Source organism: Gigantopelta aegis, chromosome 4 (genome assembly GCF_016097555.1).
Source record: "Gigantopelta aegis isolate Gae_Host chromosome 4, Gae_host_genome, whole genome shotgun sequence".
Classification (NCBI taxonomy): Eukaryota; Metazoa; Mollusca; class Gastropoda; order Neomphalida; family Peltospiridae; genus Gigantopelta; species Gigantopelta aegis.
This window is the reverse complement of record NC_054702.1, coordinates 1490709-1514049: the sequence shown is the minus strand read 5'-3', so window position 1 is coordinate 1514049 and position 23341 is coordinate 1490709. Positions and strand designations below refer to the sequence as shown.

At 37.8% G+C, this 23341-nt stretch overlaps 1 protein-coding gene across 3 annotated transcripts in view; it reads right to left on the bottom strand.

The window, feature by feature from the left end:
• Window positions 1-10220, bottom strand: part of LOC121372455 (centrosomal protein of 164 kDa-like) — a 76507-nt gene extending 66287 nt beyond the window's left edge. For all 3 annotated transcript variants that reach the window (XM_041498761.1, XM_041498765.1, XM_041498764.1), the window contains exons 1-3: window positions 10115-10220; window positions 6656-6762; window positions 5151-5262 (exon numbers count right to left, since the gene is read on the bottom strand). In XM_041498761.1, the coding sequence (XP_041354695.1) occupies window positions 5151-5262; window positions 6656-6749 (206 nt within the window). In that variant the 5' untranslated portion in view covers window positions 6750-6762; window positions 10115-10220. The remainder of the gene's footprint in view (window positions 1-5150; window positions 5263-6655; window positions 6763-10114) is intronic.
• Window positions 10221-23341: the final 13121 nt, after the last annotated feature.

The window sequence follows — 23341 nt, the reverse complement described above, 5'->3', positions numbered from 1 at the left end:
AATGTACACTATTAGGCCTATTGGCATGCTACACTGGGAGCAAAAAACACAACCCATGATACCCAAGTGATAAATTTTTTCTCTCTAGGACTACGTAATTGGTCAGTTTTGTGATTTTAGATGGGAAAGTCTACTTAATCAATAGTTTTACATAACTATTTACAGTAATAAACCATGTCCATTACCATTTTAGGGGCAACAGGTTATTACACAATACCGGTATGCATTTTTGTGTCTAGACAGCAGTAATTAATTGGCTCGTCTGGGTATCTATCAAATATACACCTGCCAATAAGGTAGATGCAACTAACAGAATAGACCAATTAACTAAGAAAACACTCCGTGTATCATTTCAGTACGTAAGTTAATGCATGGACAAAACATGGTACAATTATTTGACTTGTTCTGTAGCTACTTTGATAATAGTGGTTTAGTTTGTATTGAAAAATAATATATACTTATTGCTGGCTTACTGGGATGGATATTATTACAGAACATTGTAATACATGCATAATGCAAAAACCAGGTACATTTGTTTCTCTAGTTCTAAGACTCATTCCTGACGTTACGCGTTAAGTATTAGGTAACCACCGGCTTGTTAGAGGGAATGGAACAAAATGGCTGTGCCCATTATATACTCTTCAAAAAAAGTAGGGGAACTCTAATAAGAATTTACAATTGTCAAAATTGTAAGGTATATTAGCTGTGGGGAATGGTTATATGATAATAGTGAATTAATTGCGCAAACATTAAAACCAGTAGTTTAGTATTACAGTAGGTTTTATGACCACCAAAGATTTTGAAGGACGATTGGGGTCAGAAGTGAAATTTGAAAGTTGACATTTTTTATCAGTAAATCGCAAATTTAAACAATAAAAATGACTAAAAACAAAACAATAAAAACTGATGATCAACAGAATGAAAAAGACTGACAGAAATGATGTTCCACAGTGATTAATGGACCTTCCTAGAAATTGTCAAAATTGAGAATGACACCCCACACACGTGTACGGGGCAACTGCGTGATGCATGTGCAAACTATGGAATGTGTTTCAGTGTGTTGATAAACAGACTTGAACGTTCTTTACTACGATGTTTATGGTCAAAACGTATGTTCGGTCTAATAGTTGATATTAACATTAATATTTCAGGTTCCCCTATTTTTTTTTGAAAAATATATATAACAGTCATCACATTTAACCATTTTACAAATGAAATATAAGATTATATTTGTTGATAAGCAATAAAATATATTGTTGAATATGCATACCAGTTCAAAAGCCTTGCTTAAGCATTCCTTTAAGAGGCCAACTTTGACAGAACTTTGGTGGCTGCTCAACATAAATTTGGCTACAGTTGATTATGAGTGTGTACCTCAAAGGGCCCACAGAGTGAATTTCAATGTGAGGAGGGTTATTGACACTGTATGAGTGATGGCCTGGGGGATGAATTTGAGGGCCCACAGAGTGAATTTCAATGTGAGGAGGGTTATTGACACTGTATGAGTGATGGCCTGGGGGATGAATTTGAGGGCCCACAGAGTGAATTTCAATGTGAGGAGGGTTATTGACACTGTATGAGTGATGGCCTGGGGGATGAATTTGAGGGCCCACAGAGTGAATTTCAATGTGAGGAGGGTTATTGACACTGTATGAGTGATGGCCTGGGGGATGAATTTGAGGGCCCACAGAGTGAATTTCAATGTGAGGAGGGTTATTGACACTGTATGAGTGATGGCCTGGGGGATGAATTTGAGGGCCCACAGAGTGAATTTCAATGTGAGGAGGGTTATTGACACTGTATGAGTGATGGCCTGGGGGATGAATTTGAGGGCCCACAGAGTGAATTTCAATGTGAGGAGGGTTATTGACACTGTATGAGTGATGGCCTGGGGGATGAATTTGAGGGCCCACAGAGTGAATTTCAATGTGAGGAGGGTTATTGACACTGTATGAGTGATGGCCTGGGGGATGAATTTGAGGGCCCACAGAGTGAATTTCAATGTGAGGAGGGTTATTGACACTGTATGAGTGATGGCCTGGGGGATGAATTTGAGGGCCCACAGAGTGAATTTCAATGTGAGGAGGGTTATTGACACTGTATGAGTGATGGCCTGGGGGATGAATTTGAGGGCCCACAGAGTGAATTTCAATGTGAGGAGGGTTATTGACACTGTATGAGTGATGGCCTGGGGGATGAATTTGAGGGCCCACAGAGTGAATTTCAAAGTGAGGAGGGTTATTGACACTGTATGAGTGATGGCCTGGGAGGTGGAAATTTGAGGGCCCACAGAGTGAATTTCAATGTGAGGAGGGTTATTGACACTGTATGAGTGATGGCCTGGGGGATGAATTTGAGGGCCCACAGAGTGAATTTCAATGTGAGGAGGGTTATTGACACTGTATGAGTGATGGCCTGGGAGGTGGAAATTTGAGGGCCCACAGAGTGAATTTCAATGTGAGGAGGGTTATTGACACTGTATGAGTGATGGCCTGGGGGATGAATTTGAGGGCCCACAGAGTGAATTTCAATGTGAGGAGGGTTATTGACACTGTATGAGTGATGGCCTGGGGGATGAATTTGAGGGCCCACAGAGTGAATTTCAATGTGAGGAGGGTTATTGACACTGTATGAGTGATGGCCTGGGGGATGAATTTGAGGGCCCACAGAGTGAATTTCAATGTGAGGAGGGTTATTGACACTGTATGAGTGATGGCCTGGGGGATGAATTTGAGGGCCCACAGAGTGAATTTCAATGTGAGGAGGGTTATTGACACTGTATGTGTGATGGCCTGGGGGATGAATTTGAGGGCCCACAGAGTGAATTTCAATGTGAGGAGGGTTATTGACACTGTATGAGTGATGGCCTGGGGGATGAATTTGAGGGCCCACAGAGTGAATTTCAATGTGAGGAGGGTTATTGACACTGTATGTGTGATGGCCTGGGGGATGAATTTGAGGGCCCACAGAGTGAATTTCAATGTGAGGAGGGTTATTGACACTGTATGTGTGATGGCCTGGGGGATGAATTTGAGGGCCCACAGAGTGAATTTCAATGTGAGGAGGGTTATTGACACTGTATGTGTGATGGCCTGGGGGATGAATTTGAGGGCCCACAGAGTGAATTTCAATGTGAGGAGGGTTATTGACACTGTATGTGTGATGGCCTGGGGGATGAATTTGAGGGCCCACAGAGTGAATTTCAATGTGAGGAGGGTTATTGACACTGTATGTGTGATGGCCTGGGGGATGAATTTGAGGGCCCACAGAGTGAATTTCAATGTGAGGAGGGTTATTGACACTGTATGTGTGATGGCCTGGGGGATGAATTTGAGGGCCCACAGAGTGAATTTCAATGTGAGGAGGGTTATTGACACTGTATGTGTGATGGCCTGGGGGATGAATTTGAGGGCCCACAGAGTGAATTTCAATGTGAGGAGGGTTATTGACACTGTATGTGTGATGGCCTGGGGGATGCCTGGGGGATTGGAAATTTGAGGGCCCACAGAGTGAATTTCAATGTGAGGAGGGTTATTGACACTGTATGTGTGATGGCCTGGGGGATGGAAATTTGAGGGCCCACAGAGTGAATTTCAATGTGAGGAGGGTTATTGACACTGTATGTGTGATGGCCTGGGGGATGGAAATTTGAGGGCCCACAGAGTGAATTTCAATGTGAGGAGGGTTATTGACACTGTATGTGTGATGGCACTGGGGGATGGAAATTTGAGGGCCCACAGAGTGAATTTCAATGTGAGGAGGGTTATTGACACTGTATGTGTGATGGCCTGGGGGATGGAAATTTGAGGGCCCACAGAGTGAATTTCTGACACTGTATGTGTGATGGCCTGGGGGATGGAAATTTGAGGGCCCACAGAGTGAATTTCAATGTGAGGAGGGTTATTGACACTGTATGTGTGATGGCCTGGGGGATGGAAATTTGAGGGCCCACAGAGTGAATTTCAATGTGAGGAGGGTTATTGACACTGTATGTGTGATGGCCTGGGGGATGGAAATTTGAGGGCCCACAGAGTGAATTTCAATGTGAGGAGGGTTATTGACACTGTATGTGTGATGGCCTGGGGGATGGAAATTTGAGGGCCCACAGAGTGAATTTCAATGTGAGGAGGGTTATTGACACTGTATGTGTGATGGCCTGGGGGATGGAAATTTGAGGGCCCACAGAGTGAATTTCAATGTGAGGAGGGTTATTGACACTGTATGTGTGATGGCCTGGGGGATGAATTTGAGGGCCCACAGAGTGAATTTCAATGTGAGGAGGGTTATTGACACTGTATGTGTGATGGCCTGGGGGATGAATTTGAGGGCCCACAGAGTGAATTTCAATGTGAGGAGGGTTATTGACACTGTATGTGTGATGGCCTGGGGGATGAATTTGAGGGCCCACAGAGTGAATTTCAATTGAGGAGGGTTATTGACACTGTATATGTGACTGGGGGATGAATTTGAGGGCCCACAGAGTGAATTTCAATGTGAGGAGGGTTATTGACACTGTATGTGTGATGGCCTGGGGGATGGAAATTTGAGGGCCCACAGAGTGAATTTCAATGTGAGGAGGGTTATTGACACTGTATGTGTGATGGCCTGGGGGATGGAAATTTGAGGGCCCACAGAGTGAATTTCAATGTGAGGAGGGTTATTGACACTGTATGTGTGATGGCCTGGGGGATGGAAATTTGAGGGCCCACAGAGTGAATTTCAATGTGAGGAGGGTTATTGACACTGTATGTGTGATGGCCTGGGGGATGGAAATTTGAGGGCCCACAGAGTGAATTTCAATGTGAGGAGGGTTACTGACACTGTATGTGTGATGGCCTGGGAGGTGGAAATTTGAGGGCCCACAGAGTGAATTTCAAAGTGAGGAGGGTTATTGATACTGTATGTGTGATGGCCTGGAAGGTGGAAATTTGAGGGCCCAATGGGACTTTGTACATTCTTGAAAAAAATAATCTTCAGTTTCAGTATGCTCCTGTAAGTAAATTAAGAATTTCAGGTGTTCAAATACAGAACCTCCATACCACCCCATTATGCGGCTTCTGCTTCTAGTTATGATCTATACATTTCCACAAAAAAAGAAGGTATTTTCTGTCAAGTGTGCATATAAGATAATCAATGTAACACCAACTAACCATGGTTTCCAGTTTTCTGGGAGAGGAGCATTGAATCCTTCTCGAGCAATCCACATCAGGTGTGGCTCGGCCATTGGGTCAATGCCCAGGACGTTGGCATATTCAAGGATCTCTGAAAAGAACAACAAATAATGAATTACTAGTTACAAATCAACACCAAACAAGTGATAAGATAAAGGCAGGGTTTCTGCCAGAAAGACATTTTTGAGTATGGTGCTATGGAATTGAATATTTACAATGTGTGTTGTGAATGCAACTGCAGTCGACAGAGGGTATTGGGGGCATCCTCCAGAAAGAAAATAGGTTAGGTTTAGTGTTAGGGTTAGGGTTAAGATCTGTCAAAATCTGCACAAAAAATTGGGTATGGCACCATACTCGTTTTACCCTCTGACAGAAAGCCTGAAAGGCACTTGATCCAGCTAGAGAGTGAGAAAAATCTGCTGTTGTCACATAGCCTACACCTTCCACGTACATGTATGGAATGGAAAATTGTTTAACGTGCACAATGAGAGCAAGCTGTTGTAGTGCACACCTGTCCAGGGCACAAGTGCCAGCCTCAACCAGTTCCTCCGTCTAGGACAGGAAAGGGTTGGGGGGGGGGGGGGGGGGGGGGGGGGGGTGGAGGCATACATGTAGCAACACATCCCTTTATATACATAGTGAATTTATCCAACTTATGAACCTCAGTCTATAGTACTTAGTAGATAATGTTTTAAGCATGGCCTCAAGGACTATCATATTGGAAAGGAAAGGAATGTTTGTTTTACAAAACATCAGCACATTGTTAACTACTATTGCTTGGTGTAAAGAGGGCAAGGGACAGAGAAGTCGGGGGGTGAGATGGACAGAGACAGAAACAGGGGTGGAGAAGGAGAATAAAAACCATGACTGCCACATAGGTAATGACCACCACAACCACCAGGTGGTGTGCTTACCCACAATGGAATTTTGAAGAAATCCTGACCAGGACGATATGGCTATTTGCTACCATGAACTGTGCTAATCGCTGGTGGTTGCTAACATAGGCTAATCTTACCAAAAAAACCAGCAAGGGATATTTTAATTGCATTTTCCCATATAAACAAGACAGTACATACCACAGCCTTTGATGTACCAGTCAAGGATTGCTGGTTAGATTCATGCTACTATCACATAGTATTGTTACAACATGGATACAACAAAACCGTATGACCGACTCACCCGCCTCTGAAGGTTGATATTGTTACTACACGGATACAACAAAACTGTATGACCGACTCGCCCGCCTCTGAAGGTTGATATTGTTACTACACGGATACAATAAAACCGTATGACCGACTCACCCGCCTCTGAAGGTTGATATTGTTACTACACGGATACAATAAAACCGTATGACTGACTCACCCGCCTCTGAAGGTTGATATTGTTACTACACGGATACAACAAAACTGTATGACCGACTCACCCGCCTCTGAAGGTTGATATTGTTACTACACGGATACAACAAAACTGTATGACCGACTCACCCGCCTCTGAAGGTTGATAGTTTTCATCGTAATCCTCTTCAAGGATCAGCTGGTCATTAATCATTATCTTGCTGCCAGCATTAAACGCCATCATGAATATCAAATTTCTGTAAACAAAAAAGAAGAAAAATAACTGACACTACTGAAATAATATACTTGGTGATTAGTGAACTAAAACATTTCCATGTTTAGACAAGTTTACATTATTCTTGTGTTTGTGTGTGCGTGCGTGTGCGTGTGTATGTGAGTATTTCCTGTATTTAAGCACACTAGAAATGAAGCCAATGGGAAATTTTACCGTATTTAAGCCCATGGGCCTAAATTCGGATAATATTTTACATCAGGACTTTCCCCTAGGTTACAAAAAATGATATATCGTATTTACTATTAACAATAGAAAACAAATGTACACCTAACGATAACGACAAATATTAAATATACTTCAATTAAAGATGAATTACCATAGTTACAAATTCATGTCATATTTCCTTACTGTTACATTTAACTATTAACAATAGAAAACAAATGTACACCTAACGACAAATATTAAATGTACTTCAATTAAAGATGAATTACCATAGTTACAAATTCATGTCATATTTCCTTACTGTTACATTTAAATATGATACAAAATAAATAAATAAATATTTATTAAAAAATATAAAACACATTCCAATTAATCAATATCAAATATGTTTACATAAATAAATATCTCGATATTAAAATTGTAATGTGCTGGTACACACTTCATCAAGAATCCTTAGCTAATTTAGCAAAATTACACATGAAGTAAACATCATGTCAATTATCACATAAAATAATTTCGTCAAATGAAAATAAAATTTGCCAACTGCTTTCAAAATTTGCAATTAGCGAATTTAGCGAGTGCCAGAGCTAGCCGTGATTGGGAGATAAACTGTAGTTTGAGTTAGTACAAACACTATCACGACCAGAAACACACTTGATAAACTGTAGTTTGAGTTAGTACAAACACTAGGACGACCAGAAACACACTTGATATACAGCCACCGATATGTTATACAGAAACATTTACTTAATATACACAGCCACTGATATATGTTACACAAATGTTTTATTTAATATGTAATTATAGTCATTAAAATGTCTCTGTTAGTTGACATCTTAAAAATGGCTGCAAATTCATGACAGTTTCTTTAAAATAACCCTACACAAACATTGACATTAATAGGCATCAGAAGCATTCACCTCTTCTCTTTCCTCAACTAAGAAACCGAGGTAACTAGAATGCATGCATGCACTGCCCCTCCTCAACTGAAAGTCAAATTAATAACTGCTAGCTACCTACTCTGATATTGAAACATATTTTTCATGTTTGTGACTATAAGCCTAAAGGTTAATTGTTAGGAACAATAATTATTATGTGCTCTGATACTATATTAAGTTGCACCTTTTATCTTTATTATAATATAATTTTTTGGGGTCAACTTTTTAACTTTAAGCCCTGGGCCTAATTTCAGATAAAATTTTATTTTCTCCAAGGTGGTATTTTTTGCATTTAAGCTTGGGGCTTAAATATGGGAAATCCTGGAAAATATTGGTTATTACATGTAGTTTGAGGTCACATTCATACTGTCAATCAAAAAATGTTAGCAAGCATAAAAGTTTAGCAAATATAGCAAGGCTAAACAAGAGACTAATAGTTCATAATGTTAAATTTAAAGAGATGTACGCATGCTAATGATTAAACCAAACATTAGTTAGCATGCACTATACAGCAATATTCTACTAAATTTAAGTTGTCTGTAAGCTGCATAACGTATGTATATATATTGAGCAATAGTATTATTTCAGTTTGTTACTTAACTAGTGGAATAGTTGGTAAAACATGGTGAGTTTGCCTGTTAAATATCACACAAATGTGATGTGGTCAGCTTGGTCAAAAACACTCTCTGTGTTATATATAGAAGTAAATCTGATGTCAAATGCAGGTGAGATGTAGCCCAGTGGTAAAGCACTCGCTTGATGCGCGGTCGGTTTGGGATCGATCCATATCAGTGGGCCCACTGGGCTATTTCTTGCTCCAGCCAGTGCACCACGACTGGTACATCAAAGGCCGTGGTATGTGCTATCCTGTCTACAAGATGGTGCATATAAAAGATCCCATGTTGCATGATCCCTTGATGAAATGTTTTACCTTGTTCACTTTATTGTTAAAATCAACCAACAAATATCCATATCCATGCCATTTTCTGTTGTGATGAGATTAAATGCATGTCGAGGTCTAATGCTGACATTCTTCAGCTACTCTCATAAAACGGGCTATTGTTTTCAAGAGTGACGCGAGTCACATGTCACCAAAACTCTTATGCAATGAATCTGCGAAGCAGATAAGACTTTGACAATGACAGCAGTGTAAAACATTTGTTTATTAGGTTTGTTTAACATTACACGCCATTTAATATAGTGTGCACAGTGCAAAATGGCAATCGGGTACACAAATATTTTGATTGTCTACTTGTCTCTTACTCATTTGTTCACTTGTTTTAGGTTCAATCGTATGCAGATTTTTTAAAAGCAAGTCAGATATAAATAGACCGGTTTATGGTTCACGTTTTTTTCATAATACTGTGATATCAAACATTAAAAACATTCTAACATACATCTTCAGAAGAAACCTGCTGTTATTTTTCATTAGCAGCAAGGAATCTTTTACATGCACTTTCCCACAGACCACATACTTTGACAAACCAGTCGTTGAACACTGGTTGGGATGGGTGGAAAAAGCTAACAAAATTTGTCCACTGTGTGTGTGTGGTGTGGATCCTTCAGGTTCGACCCAAGCTCTACACCATGAACTAGTGAACGGGGCATGTTGCAAATACTTTTCTTAACGTGCATGGCAAGTTGCTTCTCTCTATGTAAGCATATTTAAAATGGCAGGGGACTTTTGTCATTGGAAGATTTATTTTGTTAATAATGACACAAGTACTTCAATCGGGATTTAGCGAGTAAGGTAGGTTACACATTTTTGGTTTGTGTGTCCATTTGTTCACTATTTCGGTTGAGAAACGTTTGAAACATGGTTCCACAAGTTTCGAATACAAGCTACATATAAGATATGTAACAAAGTTCAGATGTAGAAGAACCACATATTCTAAATTAAGTCCCTTCGCCTTCGGACTACACCATGATTCTGATCATGCCATGAACTAGATCTCGCCCTCCACCTCGAAAATATACAAAATTGTTTAAACATTCCATTTATTTGAACAGAAAACAAAAATATAAGCTAGATCTGACTATAACTGGCAGTGCTGATCACTTGATCTTTGTCAATCTGATCGCCCATGACAAGTTGAACTTGATCCGAAGTTGATCATGAATCATGATGTGTTCAAGCATGTTACTGACAGAGATATTTAACTTTCTGGATTCTTATAATCATGCAACTTCATTATTGAAAAAATAAATGTAAACCTTTGTATATAGACTTCATTCTACCATTATTCCAAGATCGCATAATGCATAAAAGTAGCATAAAATTGTAAATGTTTCTCTTCGTCGCGACTGTCAACAAATATCCACCATTTTGTTTCTACTAAAGCATGTCGGGATACATAACTGGAGGATTGTTGTAGTCGGATTCGGTCTACGACCGTGCAACAGTTTACTGTTAATACTGAACGTAAAAAGAAATGACATAACTACTAATTATTTTGAAACGGTGTACATAGTGTCATAGACGTGCCTTTTTCTCATTTTTTTTTCAAAATGGGGCCCTTACTCATAATGAGATTCAATCTGGCACCATTATGGGACGTCCGGTTTTAAAATGGGGTTTATCACATTATATTTCACTATAAAAAATTTACTTTGCTGTTTCAGTGTTTTTCAGGTAAATTTTGTCATCAATTTCTGACAGCATTTGTGGTTGGGACGTAGCCTAGTGGTAATGCTTGATGTGCGGCCAGCTTGGGATTGATCCCCGTTGGTGGGCCCACTAAACTATTTCTCATTCGAGCCAGTGTGCCACGACTGGTATACCAAAGGCCATGGTATGTGCTATCCTGTTCGTCCGCTGGTGCATATAAAAGATCCCTTGCTACTAATGGAACAATGTAGCAGGTTTCCTTTCTAAAAAAATATGTCAGAAATATCAAATGTTTAACAAATGTTTGATAAATCAATGTGCTCTAGTGGTGTCGTTAACCAAAACAAACATTCTTTCCAAAAACTTATAAACAAAGATGCCCAGAAATGGATTTTCAGGGCAATTCAGTGTTGTATATTGTGGATGATTATTAAAAAGAAGAAGAAGTCATTACAAAAGGAGAGACTAAATCGTAGACACTGAGAGTCGTCAGCCAGTGAGAGTCTACTGAATATTCACGAGCAAACGGTTTGATCGACATCGAGATTTTACGACATCGAGTAATGTTCTGGTGTATATATATAAATTATTCCAACTGTAGATATTAATGTAACAAGTATTTGATAATATACAGTGTGGTTAATAAATTGTGTAATTGAATGTTATGTAGCGTATATCAATGTCGTTGTTTGTTGTTTTCCTACTCTTCTTCTGTGGGCTACCATTTGTGACACCCAATAGCCGATATGTATTTTTGTGCTGGGGTGTCGTTAAACAAACATTCAATCAATCAATTAATCTTCTGTGGGATAATCCCGCCGATATTTTGATGAATTTTACACCAGTCGTTACGGTTATCTAAACGTCAAAATTGCAATGAATGTCTGTACAACTTAATTTCATAAACAAATAAACAAACAACAACAACAAAAATCATTCAACAACTACAGAATATATAATTTAAAATAATTACTGTATAATTGAGTACAGGTCTAACCGATTAGAAAAATGTTGTCCACTACTTTTAATTATAATTATTTGTAATAACAATTGTCCTAAATAATAATAATAACAACAACACAACAGTAGTTACGGTAGGTTTTTGGAAAATTATAAATTTAAGATTTCAGTAGGTTGGATTATAAATACATTATCTCACTACCAAGTACACATGAAGTCATCCACTGATGTAGTTAATAAATTACACACTTCTTGGCTGTCTATTTTCTCAAAGTAAAAATCTACTTTTGTAGACACAAAATTAATCAATTATCTAAGTGATCAGAGTAGATTTCTGTTTCTTTATTTTTTAAAATATGATTTTTATTAAATATATTTGAATAAAGTACCACTGAAGGTTCATTTACCTTTAATATACATATGCATACATACATGCATACATACATGCATACATACATACATACATACATACATACATACATACATACATACACACATACATACGTGCGTGTGCCTGTGTGTGTGTGTGTGTGTGTGTGTGTGTGTAACCGGCCTCGGTAGCGCAGTGGTTAAGCCATCGGACTACAGGCTGGTGTGTACAGGGTTCGCAACCCCGTAACGGCTCCAGCCCATAGCAAGTTCTTAAGGACCATTAACCAACTAACAATTAACCCACTGTCCTGGACAGACAGCCCAGATAGCTGAGGTGTGTGCCCAAGACAGCGAGCTTGAACCTTAATTGGATATAAGCACGGAAATAAGTTGAAATAAATGTGTGCGTGTGTGAAATGCATATGTATAAGTAAACAGTGTTTTGTTTTTTGTTTAACGACACCACTAGAGCACATTGATTCATTGGATGTCAAACATTTGGTAATTCTGACATATAGTCTTAGAGAGGAAACCCACTATATTTTTTCATTAGTAGCAGGTAATCTTTTATATGAACCATACCACGGCTTTTGATATACATGTACCAGTGGTGGTGCACTGGCTGTAATAAGAAATAGCACAATGGTCCAATAAAAATGAATCGATCCTAGACCGACCATGCTTTACCAGTGGGCTACGTCCGGCCCCTCCTATTTATGTAGACACTGAAAATTAAATATGAATATGAATTATTCATCAACTATCTAACTGATCAGCATAGATTTCCATTTTATTACATATTTGCATTTACATTTCCATTAAAATTATATTATTATTTTTTAAGTAGATGTGAATAATCTTACTGTATGTTTACTACCGATGTCAGTGGTAGTTTTCAGAAAAACAGACACGTAACATTTCAAAAGGGTGGATTTTATGGTACTTAACTACTGAGGGTATATGGATATCATCCACCGAGGGTAGTTTTATATTACATTACACATATGTTGGCTAATGTATATTTCAGCTACGTAAACACTGTCTAATGTAGACATGACAATTCAATATGAATGTGATGGCCTAATCTGTTATTTAACTGATCAGGGTAGATTATCTTTTCATATGTAATTCTTTTTCTTTTTTTCTTTTTTTTAAATAAATAGATATGAATAACCTTACTGCATATTTACTATATATGTCAGAAGTAGTTTTCAGAAAAGGAGATCCTTAACATTTCAAAAGGGTGAATTTTACTGTACCTAACTACCGAAGGTACATGGATATCATCCACTGAGGGTACTTTTCCTTTAACATGGTATATTACATTACATATATGTTGGCTAATGTATATTTCAGCTAAGTAAACACCTTATAATGTAGACATGACAATTAAATATGTATATCATGGATTAATCCATTATCTAAATGATCAGAGTACATTTCCAAATTAAAAGAAATTATTATTATTATTATTTAAAAATATATGTGAATAACCTTATGGTACATGTATGTTTACTGTCAGTGCTAGGGATAGTTCTAGGAAAATGAGACACTTAAGATTTCAGTAGGATGGATTTTACAGTACCCAACTACCGAGGGTACATTATCGTCCACCAAGGGTACTTTTCCCAAAAGATGTTATATTAATTTACATATTTGTTAACTAATGTATATTTCAGCTAAGTAAACACCTTATGTAGACACTATATGTGATAGATTAATCCATTATCTAAATGATCAGTAGATGTCTAAATTGTATGTAATGTTTTTATTTTGTAATCAAATATATGTGAATAACCTTACAGTATGTTTACTATCCATGCTAGTAGTGGAGCGACTTAGCTGATCAATTGTGCACTTTTTTGTGAAAGCATGAACATTGGCAAATGGTTAGATTAACCCAATACAAGGATATTTAGTCCAGGGCCCACTGGAAATTGCACCCTGTATGGCTGCCATCTTGAACTAATACACATATCGAGAGAGTTGAAATGCCTATACCCACATGTTAGGGGACTAGGAATCCAGTGGTGACAGAAGTGTTTGCAAATTGTGGCTGCCATCTTGAAATCAAAGATGGTCGCCGTCCACATGCTATTTTGCCAACCTGATTAACAGCTCTACTGGGTCCGCCAGTAGATCTAATAGCATTGCGTGCACTCTCATGTCCAGGTGACATTTTATTTATAAATAACAATTTAAATATCGACCAATTACACTTCACCTTTTATAGCGTTATTTGGGAGCATACAAATTCTATAAATATCGGGCGAGACTATTTATGCAATAGGCGACCTTGTTGGTCTATTTCAACACTGAAAAAAACAGGGGGGAAAGTGTAGTAATAAACTCTGGATTGTATACTAGTATAAACAGATTTTATGGCTATACCATCACAGGTTTTTTTTTGTCTTGAAACAAATTTTATATAAAATTTTATATTGAAATTAGTTTTCGGCATACTTCGTAATTCTCCCGAATCATTTCGTATACCCTCAGCATAATCCCGAATGTTTTCAAATTCTTGTCAAATCACTCGCATGATTTTGCAAGTAAGGTTTTGATTGGTCGAATGAAAGGTCAACTGGACATGAGCTCCAATGGGCTGCTGTTAGATCCACATGTAATAGTGAAGCTAACTTTAATTAGATTGCTATTTTGCTCAATATCTCATTTAGTAGTAAAGATATCAATACAGATTTAACACCTAGACTGACATTTCAGGGGTCTAAGAATCCAATGGTGACATCAAATATATGGCTGTCATCTTGAAATCCAAGATGGCCACCATCCACAAGCTATTTTACTCAATATCTCATAAAATATAAACTATATCAATACAGTTTTAACACCTATAATAACATTAATCATCGGCTATTGTCACTATAGGTACTTGTGCGATCATACATCAAAATGACGAATCTTGCAATAATAGTGGTCATCCTGTTCTGTTATAAAAACAGGCTGCAGGTTCTGAAATCAAAAGTCTTAAATGAGTGGCAAGCAGTGTGGACCATACCACTAACAAGTCAGCAGGCGTGCAGGCAGAATTAATGGAATTTTCTGTAAGGAGACTGGAATTTTAGGTGATGGTAAAAGGCAGTGTTGGACAGCTCAGTATTTTATATAGCGCAACTGACAGAAACAAGTGGACACTTATAAACAATGGGGAATGGGGAAAGCTAACGAAACATGAGTGGCACCCAGAGGCATCAATGGCTTCACTATGAGAGCTGAATGATTTCTTCAAATGCACTTGCAAATTTATGGCTCATTAATAGGAGATGGTATAAATATAATATAAAAAAAAAACCCCCAGAATTACAGGTAGTGAAATGTTTAAGCAACACTTTGACAGCAGATTAGAATTTACATTGTCAAACCATTAACAAACATAACTGAACACATTTTATTCTGACTGAGCACATTGAGTTTGCATCTTTTAATGTCAGGATACCAACTTTTAAGTACATGTATGTAAATACTGTCGGAGTTTCCAATAACAATTACATTGTATCTAATCACATTAAATATTTATTATAAGCAATTCCTTATTTTTACTCCACCCGTTGCCCACTAATTTTATATAGTACCTATCATAGCATCTATATATAATTATATATGTATGTATGTACGTACGTATGCATGCATGCATGCATGCATACATGCATACATGTATATATATATATATATATATATATATATATATATATATATATATATATATAATTTAAGGGTCAAAAATTTATAACCAAATAAGTTTTAGAGTGTATTAGATTGATGATGTAAACTACACCAAATATTTTATTTATTGTTCCATATTTACAAAAAACCACAAATAAACGTCACTGTATACAAGAAAGTCACATGACATGCTGTCAAAGTTGAAGGTTGTCAAAGATGGATTTTACACATTAGAACATTCGTTTAATAGTGTGTGAATCCACCCCTGGCGCGAATACACTCGACACATCGTTGCCTCATGCTGTTGATCAGACGTCTGAAGAACTCTTGGGGAATGGCCTGCCACTCTGCCATAAGAAGTTGACCCAGATCATGAAGGTTGGCCGGAGGGCATGGTTATCCCGAACTCTCCTGCCTAATTCGTCCCAGGCGGTCTCTATTGGGGCCAAGTCAGGCGAATATGCTGGCCAATCCATCCTGGCGATACCTTGTTGTCTGAGAAAGTCCGTTACCACCCTGGCGCGGTGGGGTCTGGCATTGTCATCCTGCAGAACTGCCCCGCCGCCAATCTGCTGAAGGCCTGGGAGAACCAACGGCCAGATAATCTCATTCAGATAGCGGATTCCATTCAGATTGCCATCCACCACACAGAGGGGGGGTCCTGTGGTGGATAGAGATGCCGCCCCACACCATGCCGCTGCCACCACCGAAACGGTGACGTTGTCTAACGTTAACGTCAGCGAAGCGCTCCCCAGGACGTCTGTAGACACGAACCCGACCGTCGTTGAACTGGAGACTAAACCTGGACTCGACCCCACTGAACACGTTGCCACCGCAGATGAAGCGTGCACCAGTGACGTCTGGCCGTTCTGTGACGTGGTAGGAGTGGTGGTCGAACAGCCTGGCGACGGCAGCGTAGATTATTGGCTCTCAGACGATTGCGTATGGTTTGATCAGACACTCGAGTTCCAGTCGCAGTCCGCAGATTGTCACGTAATCGGCGTGCAGTGGTTGTGCGTTGAGTAGAGCCATATTGGTGATGTAGCGGTCCTCTCTATTTGTAGTGCTTCGGGGTCTTCCCGAACGTGGACGATTTCGAACAGAATTCGTTGCTTGGTACCGTTGCCACAGTCGGCCAACGACACTCTGACTGACACCAAGTCTCAGAGCAACATTTCTTTGCGTATTGCCATCCTGAAGCCAAGCAATAGCCCTTCCTCGATCTTCGATAGTCAGTTGAAGTCGTACCATTGTCGAATTTGGAGTGTGCACCGTACACGAACGCAAGCTCCAGTTATACGGAAATTCAGCATTGGGAACATGGAATACACGTGCAAAGCGTGCAAATGAAGCGCTTTGTGAAAAAGCAAGTTATGGGCACTTAGCAGACCTTTCGCTTTCGCCCTAATTTACGTGCAAATGTAAGCATGTTTTCGCCATTAGAACTAGTCGATAGTGTCAATGACAGTGGATTTTAATTCATTTATGGGTTGCTTAGACCCACTTTCATCAAAATGGAACAATACCATGCGTGACCTTATGGTCTAGCTAATATAACTGACATTCAGAAAATAATGTCGAAAATATCGTCTGACCCTTAAATTCTTTTGAGTAGTATATATATATATATGCGTGTGTGTGTGTGTGTGTGTGTGTGTGTGTGTGTGTATTTCATTCTTCTCTATACTGTAAGCCTACAGTTTATGAGAATAAAGGTCATTGTCATTGTCTTTATGATAGTCTCGAAGAATTACCACTTGGGTGTGCAAAATTTGACACATAGTTGTTATCTATGGATTCTGACACTGTTGGGTGTTCACATCGATAATGCACTGGGTGCCATCCTTGAGAAATTTGAAAACTCCAAGATGGTGGCCAAGATGATGGCCAAATCAGAAAACAAAGAAGAACAATGAAGTGGCGACAGCGGGTTTCTTCTCTCAGTATCTGTGTGGTCCTTAACCATATGTGTGATGCTATATAAGCGTAAATAAAATAGGTTGAGTGTATCGTTAAATAAAACATTTCCTTCCTTCATAATTCAGATTTCATAAATGGGTCACCTGAATACAAGATGGTTGCCAATATGGTGGTTCAAATGGAGAAAATGGCAATAAATTGCTTATTGTTTGATACAGAAAGGTAATTCTTGCATTTAACCCATGGTTTTAGGGATCAATGAACACAATGAAAGTAGTTCTTCTATACCTGTTAATTTTAATTTATTCAAGATGGCCACCAATATAAGTAATGAACCGAGGAAGGTGGAACTGTTAAAAGTAACAGTCACACAAAAGACTTGTTGGTTTAAAGAGGATGACCTACATGCAATAATAAAAAACTGGCCTCGGTACAGAGTTTGCAGCCCGGTACCAGCTCCAACCCAGAGCGAGTTCTTAAGGGCTCAGTGGATAGGTGTAAGGTCACTACACCCTCTTCTCTCTCACTAACTACTAAACAACTAACCCACTGTCCTAGACAAATGACCCAGATAGCTGAGGTGTGTGCCCAGGACAGCGTGCTTGAACCTTAATTGGATATAAGCATGGAAATAAATTGAATTGAAATGAATAATGAAACACTATATTAAAGTGACCCTATATTGGGTTTTTTGTTTTCTCTCGGGTACTGTGTGTGTTGTTTAGTGAGCATGATAGAGTTTTGCCAGTTTGCAATGGAATTCAGTTTTAGCTGGTCTGGTTTTTTATTTTTATTTTTACAATAATGGTATATAACACTGGGAATAAATAGCAAGTATTAGGCCACCTAAAATAATATTACACTGCAAATTAACAAAATTACATCATGCATACTAAACCACGCACAACACTACCAAATATCTTACATTCTATTGGCCAAGAAAAGGTCACTGTAAAATAATGTTACAATGCATTTTACATCTGTCAATCCATTCAACTGATTGGGTTCTTTCTCGTTTCAACCAGTGCACCACAACTGGTCAAAGTCCATGGTATGTGCTTTCCTGTCTGTGGGAAAGTGCATATAAAATATTCCATTAAGAAAAATGTAGCGGGTTTCCTTTGATGACTATACGAGTCAGAATTACCAAATGTTTGACATCCAGTAGCCTATGATAAATTAATCAATGTGCTCTAGTGGTGTCGTTAAACAAAACAAACTTCTTCTTTATATCTGTCGAATTATTTTATTATTATTAATTGATTATCTTAAACCCACAAGTTTTTTTAATGACTGTGTTAATCATTTTACAAATATACAGTGGCACTTTATTTTTGACAGTTCCATCTCCTTAGGTACATTGCCTGTATTGGTTGGCATCTTGAAATAATTAAAATTAACTTGTATAGAAGAACTGAACCACTTTCATCGTATTCCATGACCCCTAAAACCATGGGTTAGATGCAAGAATTACATTTTAGTACCGAATAATAAGGAAGTTATTGTCATTTTCTCAATTTGGACCACCATATTACATGGCCCATTTAGTTAAATCTGAATTTTGATAGCACCATTGCTCTCCTTGGCTCCTACAACCATAGGGTAAATGCAATAATTTTTGTTTATCTAACAAATTATAAGCAAGCTATAGCTATTTCCCTGATTTGGCCACCATTTTGTCTGCCATCTTGGATTTTTCTTCAAGGGTGCCCAGGTGGCATCCAGTAGATTATTGATGTGCACCAAATTATGCAGACATTGAACCCAAATTGGCATTTGGCTATTCACATTTTTTTTTTTTTTTAATTATAATAATAATAAATAATAATAATAACAATTTCTTATAATATGCTAATCTACCCTGATCATTTAGATAATGGATTAATCCATGATATACTTATTTAGTTGTTAGTGTCTATATAAGAAGGTGTTTACTTAGCTGAAATATATATTAGCTAACAAACAAGTAAATTATTATATACCATATTTTGGGAAAGGTACCCTCGGTGGATGATCTTGTAACCCTGGTAGTTAGGTACTATAAAATCCACCCTATTGAAATCTTAAGTGTCTCATTTTCCTAAAACTATCCCTAGCACTGATAGTAAAGATACAGTAAAGTTATTCACATATATATTTTTTTTTTTAATTAAAAAAAATAAAATAATAATAATAGTAATTTCTTATAATTTGGAAATCTAGCCGTATCATTTGGACATTGGATTAATCCACCATATACATATTTAATTATTAGTGTCTACATAAGAAGGTGTTTACTTAGATAAAATATACAATAGCTAACCAACAAAGGAAATATTTTATTTAACGGTGCACTCAACACATTTTATTTACGGTTATATGGCATCAGACCTATGGTTAAGGACCACACAGATATAGAGAGAGAGGAAACCCACTGTCGCCACTTCATGGGCTACTCTTTTCGATTAGCAGCAAGGGATCTTTTATATGTACCATCCCACAGACAGGGTAGTACATACCACAGCCTTTGATATGCCAGTCGTGCTGGAACGAGAAATCAATAGCTAACAAATACATAAATTAATATACCATATTAAGGAAAAAGTAGGCCTACACTCAGTGGATGATATTGTACCGTCGGTAGGTACTGTAAAATCTACCCTAAGTGTCTCAATTTCCTAAAACTATCCCTAGCACTGACATTAAACATACAGTAAGGTTATTCACATATATTTAAAAAAAATAAAATAATAATAATAAAAATAATAATAATAATAATTTCTTATAATTTGGAAACCTACCCTGATCATTTAGATAATGGATTAATCCATCATATACATACTTAATTATTAGTGTTTATATAAGACAGTGTTTACTTAGCTGAAATATATATTAGCTAAGAAATAAGTAAACTAATATACCATATTTTGGGAAAAATACCTTCGGTAGATGATCTTGTACCCTCGGTAGTTCGGTACCATAAAATCCACCCTATTGAAATCTTAAGTGTCTCATTTTCCTAGAACTATCCCTAGTACTAATAGTAAACATAAAGTATGTTTATTCACAAATATTAAAAAATAGTAATAATAAAAATAGAAAAAAATAATAACTTGTTATAATTTGAAAATCTACCCTTATTAGTTAGATAATGGATATACATATTTAATTATTAGTGTCTACATAAAGTGTTTACTTATCTGAAATATACAATAGCTAACAAATACATAAATTAATATACCATATTAAGGAAAAAGAAAGAAAGAAAGAAATGTTTTATTTAACGACACACTCAACACATTTTATTTACGGTTATATGACGTCAGACATATGGTTAAGGACCACACAGATTTTGAGAGGAAACCCGCTGTCACCACTACATGGGCTACTCTTTCCGATTAGCAGCAAGGGATCTTTTATTTGCGCTTCCCACAGGCAGTATAGCACAAACCATGGCCTTTGTTGAACCAGTTATGGATCACTGGTAGGTGTAAGTGTTTTACACCTACCCATTGAGCCTTGCAGAGCACTCACTCAGGGTTTGGAGTCGGTATCTGGATTAAAAATCCCATGCTACGACTAGGATCCGAACCCAGTACCTACCAGCCTGTAGACCGATGGCCTACCACAACGCCACCGAGGCCGGTCTAAGGAAAAAGCACACTCAGTGGATGATCTTGTACTTTTGGTGGTTAAGGTACTCTAAAATACAGCCTATTAAACTATTCCTAGCACGGATAGGAAACATACAGTAAGGTTATTCACATACCCGGTATATTTTTACAAAAATAAAGGAAGGAAGGAAATGTTTTATTTAACGATGCACTCAACACATTTTTATTTCTGGCTATATGGCGTCAGACAGGAAGGGATCTTTTATATGCACCATCCCACAGACAGGATAGTTCATACCACGGCCTTTGTTACACCAGTTGTGGAGCACTGGCTGGAACAAGAAATAGCCCAATGGGTCCACCGACAGGGATTGATCCCAGACTTACTTCACATCAAGCAAATGCTTAATCCACTGGACTATATCCCACCCCACTTTTATAAAAATAAAAAATGAAAATTACAAATAACAAATTGTAAATATACCCTGATCAATTAGATAATGGATTAATCCATCATATTCATATTTAAGAAGGCATTTATTTAGCTGAAATTAACATTACATATAAAATGGAAAATCTACCCTGATATAATTGAAATCTGAAGTTTATAATTTTTGCAAAATCTACCCCAGCATATATAGTACATGTGCAGCTTTGGTGCAATCTAAAGCCCTGACATTAGCCAAATATCATCATCATTATCATGTACCACATTATTAGGTCAGTTGTTCAGTCATTTAACCCTCACCTTACCTGTAGGTGGTAGATTATGAATTAACCCACTATTATATATTCATTTTTACATATACTGTATATATATATTCATGTTTACATATCTGATACAGACGTTACCCCCCCCCAAAAAAACCCAAAAAAAACAACAAAAAAACCCACCACCAAACTATGCGATTGTGATGGTACATGCTCTTAATTTCTTTTCGCCTGTGGCGATATTAATTGTTTTAGAAGGCCGTGTGCAGTTCCAATTGCACTTAGCCAGCTGGGCAACTTGTTACGTAATACTTCTGCGCGACGGTCATCGAGCTTTTCTAATACACACCCAGAGCAGGTGTGGAGGCCATGTGGCTAGTAGTTACGTAATATCTCCGGTAGTGCTGTTTATGGCCAGGGGATTGGTCGCAGATTGGCGACAGCCAGACTGACGATCAGAGAGAAATATACAGACTCTGGGAGAGGTGGAATATCAGATGATAGGGGGAGGACCGCCTTGTACCCCCAGGCGATATTCTGATTTTTTATAATAAATAGCTAGGGTTGAGAGATATCTGGGAGAACCAAAAAGGAAGGCTTCCCGGGAACGTTGTCCGTTTGGACTTTGGTAAATATTTTATTTCTGCTCTATTGTATAACCTTGATGTGATTGATGTGACTTTAAAATATTTTAATACTGTATTATACCAATATTATTTAGACAGTGTCTTCGGTCATCTGACGAAGTAAATCGTAGTCTTACTGGTCTATATTTATACGAGTATTTGGTAATATAAAGCTTAGCCAGTCATCCTAGAAGACCTAGGTAAACTGTAGGCTATTGTCTTTATTGTGATAGGTACCAGTATTAATTCTGTGTTACAAGGTTACTGAATAGGTAGTTAAGGGTTAATTAAAAATTAACCAGTTAGGAATAGTGTTGTAATTCCTTTATTAATTAAGTTCCCCTAGAAGCGTTTCTCAATTATCACACGTGTGTGTGTTAGCGTTTCTCAATTATCACACGTGTGGGTGTTGTGTCACGGTGAAGTGATTCGCATATTGTGTAAACTAGACACCTAGAGATTAACTAATTAAGTGATCAGTTCTGGGTTGTTATTATTGTTGTTATTAATTGATTACTGCGGCAGTACATTTGTCAGCGTAGGTTAATACAGATTCCAAAGTGTATTGTGTTTTTGTTGTGTTTTCTAGTGAACTAAACGTGCTATAATAATATATACTTTATATAAGATCGTATCTCTGATCATACCTAGACGAGCCAAAGCGGTTTTGAACTGCCTGTTACAGAGAGATCTAATTGATATACAGTTAGGAGAGATATTTGGACAATCGTGTTTTATTCAGTTACGGGTATTATAGAATCCCCGTGACAGCGATATATTATATCATTCACGTATTATTAATATTGTGTCACGTTTACAAACGATTAACTTTATAGCGTTGTTTGTAGTCCGATACATCTGTCATAAACTCAGTTGCCGAGTTGACGGCAGGTGTATCGGACTTACGTAACGTAGGTACTCAAAACATCGGAAGTACAGATTAGAAGAAAAAAACAAAAAAACATTG